Below are 6,000 nucleotides of genomic sequence, written 5' to 3' on the forward strand. Positions count from 1 at the left end.
TCTTGATACTCTTGTTAAAAATCAGTTGATCATAAAAGTAGTAATTTATTTGTGGCTCTGTTCTGTTCTCTTCATCTGGATGCCTGTTATGCCCTTGTCTTGATTACCGTAGCTTTGTAGTAAGTTTTATCATGAAATGTGAGTCTGCCAGTTTTGTCTTTTTCATGTTTTGGGTATTCTGGGTGCCTTGCATTTTCATACAAATTTTAGGATCAGTTTATTGTTTTCCTGCAAAAAAGTCAGCTGGGCTTCATTTGGAGTATCTTGGGTCTGTAGATTGCCTTGGGGAGTGTGAACATAGATGTCTTTATGTCTTTTGGGGTCTTTAATTTTTTCAATTAAATTTTGTAGGTATCAGTGTGTAAGTTTTGTACTTCTTCATTAAATTTATTCCTAAGTATTTTATTCTTTTTGATGCTGTTGTGAATAGAATTATCTTCTTAATTCCATTTTTGGATTTTTCATTGGCAGTGTATAGAAATGCAGTGGAATTTTTGCATATTGATCTTGTATCCTACAACATTGCTGTACTTATTGGGTTTTTTTTTTTTAATTTTATTTCATTATTTAATTGCATTTTTGTGGATTTCTTTGCATTTTCAATATACAAGCTCATGTCACCTGCAAAGAGATAGTTTTACTTTTCCCTCTTCAGTCTGGATGCCTTTTATTTCATTTTCTTGCCAAATTACCCTGGCTAGAACCTCCAGAACAGTTTTGAATAAGCGAAAACAGACATCCTCACCTTATTCCTGATCTTAGTAGGAAAACATCCAGTCTTTCAACTTTAAGTATAATGTTACCTGTGAGTTTTGTCTAAATGGTCTTCAACATATAGAGAAAGTTCCGTTTTTCCATAGTTTATAATTTTTATCGTAAAAGGATGTTTGGTTTTATCACTTGCTTTTTCTGCAACTGTTGAGATCATCAAATGGTTTGTATCCTTTATTATCATGCATGTGTGCTCAGTCACTTCAAGTGTGTCTGACTTCCTGTGACTCCATGGACTGTAGCCCACCAGGTTCCTCTGTCCATGGGATTATCTTGGCAAGAATGTTGGAGTCGGTTGCCATTTCCTCTTCTAGATTATTATCATGGATTATTTTTTTAATGTTAAAGAAACAGAGCAGTCCTGGGATAAAGCTCACTGACTGTTAATGTACATACATAATCCTTTGAATGTCACTTGATTTGACTTGCTAGTATTTTGTTGAGTATTTTTATATCTATATTCATAAAGAATATAGATATATATTTTTGGTAATGTATTTCCTGGCGTAAACCCAAATTGATGATAATATCTCTTTTGCTGGATGGTTTTTTCAATATTTTGTTAGGATTTTTGCAACTGTGTTCATGTAAAAGATTAGGCTAAAATTAGCCCTTTTGTCAGGTTTTGATATGAGTTTTGCTGACTTTATAAAAGGTATTGGGCAGGTTTGTCCTTCATGTAATGCCAGCATTTCTTATTTAAATGTTTGGAAGGATTCACCAGTGAAGCTATCCAAACTAGACTTTTCTTTATAGGAAGGTACAGATTTACATTCTTTAATAGATAATGGGATTATTCAAATTTTTTATTTCTTATCATTTCTCTTTTGGTAAATTGTATTTTTCAAGGATTTATCCATTTCATCTAAATTTGTGAAATGTATTGATGTAAAATTATTCATAGTATCTACTTATTAATGCCTGTGAAACAGCAATGATTCCCATTTTCCACTTCCCGTGTTAGTAGTTTATGCCTTTCTCTTTTTCACTTCCATCAGCCAAGAACCAACACTTGTCTTCTTTTGCTCATTGTCTCAGTTCTGTCATTGATTTCTGTTCTTATTTCCCTTTCTTTGGGTTTAATTTACTGTTTTGTTATTTGTGGCTTTGTTAAAAGGAATCATTTATTTTTACCCCTTCTCATGAATTACTTGCAATTTAGGGCAGACTTCCCTTTCAGCAGTGCTTTACCCTTATTTCACAGGTTTTGATACATCTTTTTCATTATCATTCAGTTTCAAATATTTTATGATTCCAATTGTGATTTCCTCTTTGACTCATGGATTATTTTTAAGTACGTTGTGTAGTTTACAAATATTTGGGCGTTTTCTAGTTTTTACTAGTGATTTCTAACTTAATTCCTCTGTGGTTAAAAAAACATACTCTGATTTCAGTTCTTTGAAATTTGTTGGGACCTTCACTATGTCTCGTCAGGTGTTCAGTTTTGATGAATGTTCCCTTTGGACTTCTCAAGGATGTGTATTGTGTTTGTTGAGTATGTTGTTCTATAGGCAGGCATCAGGTCCATTTGTGTGGTCCAGTCTTTTGTGTCTTTACTGACTTGGTGGAAGGAGTTCTGCTTGTTCAGTCAGTTATTACAAAAGGTATTGACCCACTTCTCCTTGTAGTTTGTACGTTTTTGCTTGAAATATTGTGAGGGTATATTACAGGTGCATCAAAGTTTAGGGTTGTTGTAAATCCCTGTGGAATGTGTCCTCTGTTATTGTCACATGTCCATCTTCATCTCTAGTTAGTCTGAATTCACTCTAGCTCACCAACTTTCTTGTAATAAAATGTTATATTATATCATGGTGTACCTTTTCTACCTTAAACCTTTTCTTGTCCCTAAATATAAATTGTGTCTCTTGTAAGCAGTGTGTAATTTGATTTTAGTTTTTTCACCCAGTCTGACGAAATTGTTCTCTTTTTTGACGGTTATACTATGATGTGCCAAAGTTTGATTTTCTTTTTGTATATCCTGCTCTGCATTGTACCTAGCTTCTTGAATCTTGACTTGGTTTCTTTCACTGTTTAGGGGAAATTCTTCACCATTATTTCTTCAGATATTGCTTCTGCCCCATTCTATTTCTCCTGTCCTTTGGGAATTCTAGTACATGTGTTTAAACCCCTTTACCCTGTCCTTTTATATCTTTTTCATGCTTTTCTGTTTTTTTCCATCCTTTGTTTTCTGAGTTTCAATATGAGCATTTTTTTTCTAGTTCACTAATCTCTTCTGTTGTGTCTAATCTATTAAATTTTTATTAAATTTATATTTTTAGTTGTGGTATTTTCCAGTCCTAGGATTAAAGATCTTTGAGTCCTTGGATGAAACTATTTGTCTCTGCATTTATTTTTATTAGTCATTGTTCTATTAATGTCCCTGTCTGACAGCTCCACATCTGGCTCATCTGAGGATCTATTTCTGATATTTTTTTTCTCTTAGTTTTCAGTCATTTGGTCTTGTTTTCTGACATACCTGGTAATTTTTAATTGAATACTGAATGTTTTGTGTAAAAGAATGTAGATACTACGGCTGTATCAATAGAAACTCTGGATTAAATATGAGTGAATCATTCTATGTCACTGAAGCTGATCTGTTTCCAATTTGCCCTCATTCCTAGGACATCAACTATTTCTAAGGACTTTCTTCTCTGACAGGCACTGAATACTTATTTTTATCTCCCTGTCATTGTGAGACATCCCAATTCTCTGTGTAGCTTTTTGTTCACAGAGTTACTTTCTGCTGGATTTCTGAGTCTTGGTTGTTGCATGTGCACATTTGTGTGTATGTGTGTGCTATGTGCTTATTTAGTAGCTGGCAAATCCCTTGGGGGAGAAATATACTTAGCTGACTTGTTTTTTTTCCCCAGTGCCTTCAAATAGCCATTTTTATGTTCTCCTTTTATGGGTATTTTAGGAGGGAGGATTGGTCTGACATCAGTTATTTCCACCCTAGCTTGAAGAAGGCCATTATAACACTCTTAAACATAAGAGTTATCCAAAATGCCACTTTTTAAATATGTTGTAAAGAAACATATCCCCAAGAACCTCCCTTGTCTGCTGTCCAATGTAAAAAATGTTCCTCTTTTTCTATGAAAGTGTTGCTTTGCAGACTTTTTTTTGAACTATTTTTTTTTAGATATAATTGACATATTATAATTCCTTTTAATTTCCTGCTTTCAGTTCATTGTGTTTAACTTGTTAGCAGGTTTTATGATTGGTTAAATACTCGAATGGATTAAGCACTAGTAAGTTTCACCTAAGGGCATAAGAGCATATATTGGGTTTTAAATTTTCTTTTCTGAAGGTACCTTTATGTATAAAAGATATTGTCATTTACACTTATTTATAAAAGAAAGTAATGCTGATTATTTTTCTCTTTTCAGAAAATGGTGTCAATGGAACAGTAACTTCAAATGGAGCAGACTCTCCCCGTAATAGAAAAGAGAAATCTTCATAATGAATTATAATCTAATTGATTAATGTCCCCAAAGAAATCTGCTTTTTACTATATCTTTCAGCACTAGAGATTTTTTTCTGTTCCTGAAAATACATTTTCTGCTCTTTGATTCTTGCTACTATTGTATTATTTCATGCATTTTTTTAAAGGGCATTTGAGGGGAGGATGATTCCTATGAGTGAAAAAAATGTTTTAGCTTAGACTAAGCTACCTGCCTTCAAAATAGTTTAGGGACCACCATCATATTATATTTTATTTTATTTTATTTTGTTTTTTATCTTTAAGCATTTTTCTAATGATTTGAAGAGATAACTATTTACAAAAATTATACATATCAGTGATACAATTTCTTGCTCTCACCAATTTTTTATATTAAGCAAGATGGCCTGTTCCAGCAGGGTCATATTTTTTAAGTTATCTTTCAGGGCAAAATGGAAATAATATAAAGTTGGATGTCAAATTTTAATATGTTTTCAGTGTTCTCTAATTTTTAGGAATTTTTGTAGCCTTTACACTTGGGAAAAAAGATTTGTAAATTCACCAAAATACTTGTGTGCTTTATTTTATAGTGATTGGTAATGTTACATCCCCATTTTTTTAAGGAAAAAAACATACTTTTGGTTACGATGTGTGGAGATATATTGCCATGTATATTGAATCAAAATATCTTAACATAAAAGTACTTGTGAAGTAATATCTTTCTTGTGCATTTTCAACACTTGTAAACTGGAAATCAGAAAATTAAATGTTTCCTATAGAGAAGAAAATTTGACCATAGCCCTTTTTGATATGTTTATTAAATAATGATTCTTAATGGGGCTTGTCATAAGTTTGATATGCACAGGATCTTAGAAAAATACTGTTTAACCTGAAAACCCTTTTAAAAAATAATGCCTACTTGATTTATATACATGAAAAGGATGTCAATATTTGGAAAATATTTAATGCACTAACCTCAAATTGAAAATTCAGGTGGATAAATAGTCTTATAAAAGACAGTGCTTTATGTTATAACTGTAGCTTTGGTTCCATCCTTATTTGAGAAACCATTTATCTGTATAAAACATATTTTTGGATAAATATATATATATATATATTTGTATCTCTACAGAAAGGCTCTAAAAAACATTTGAGTAAAATATTTGGTTCCCTTTTCTATAATTATCCTTTCAAATCTTTATAGCTGTCCTTGGGTTTTTGTCATCTTTACAAGACACATATTGCTCCTTTCAATGTTCACATCTTGCTCCCCACTTCTCACTTCTGTCACCAGCTAATGTTTGCGCCATTTTTAGTATAAAAGTTGCAGACCTGGTCGCTCTGCAGTTTAATGAGTTGCCATGCTGCTAGAAAGTGCTTTCTGTTTCCAGCTGTTTACCTACTTCCTGGAAAAAGTGGTAGCTCTCTGTAGCATCATGGAGTTTCCGTGGAACCAAATCTCTGCCATTGAAAACCGGCCTTATATTGAACTATACGTTAAGAAATCAATCAGAATAAAAATTTTTACTTTCACAAGCTGCATCTTGAACGTTTTCTTTGTTAGCAAATTTTACACTATTTTTAGTGTCTAATCTCATTAAAAGGTACACATTTATTTTTATAAGTGAATTTTTTTTTTAATATTTATTTTTGGCTGCACTGGGTCTTTGCTGCCGTGTGTAGACTTTGTGTAGTTGCAACAAAAGGGGACTACTCTCTGGCAGGCTTCTCGTTGCTGTGGCTTCTCTTCTTGGGAACATGGGCTCTAGGATGCACCAGCTTCAGTAATC

General features: G+C 32.8%; 1 protein-coding gene across 3 annotated transcripts in view; it reads left to right on the plus strand.

Annotated features, from left to right (window-relative positions):
- Positions 1–5,746, plus strand: part of TRAM1 (translocation associated membrane protein 1) — a 33,839-nt gene extending 28,093 nt beyond the window's left edge. For all 3 annotated transcript variants that reach the window (XM_025265266.3, XM_025265264.3, XM_025265265.3), the window contains one exon: positions 4,158–5,746. In XM_025265266.3, the coding sequence (XP_025121051.1) occupies positions 4,158–4,231 (74 nt within the window). In that variant the 3' untranslated portion in view covers positions 4,232–5,746. The remainder of the gene's footprint in view (positions 1–4,157) is intronic.
- Positions 5,747–6,000: the final 254 nt, after the last annotated feature.

The sequence above is a fragment of the Bubalus bubalis genome, chromosome 15 (genome assembly GCF_019923935.1).
Source record: "Bubalus bubalis isolate 160015118507 breed Murrah chromosome 15, NDDB_SH_1, whole genome shotgun sequence".
Lineage (NCBI taxonomy): Eukaryota > Metazoa > Chordata > Mammalia > Artiodactyla > Bovidae > Bubalus > Bubalus bubalis.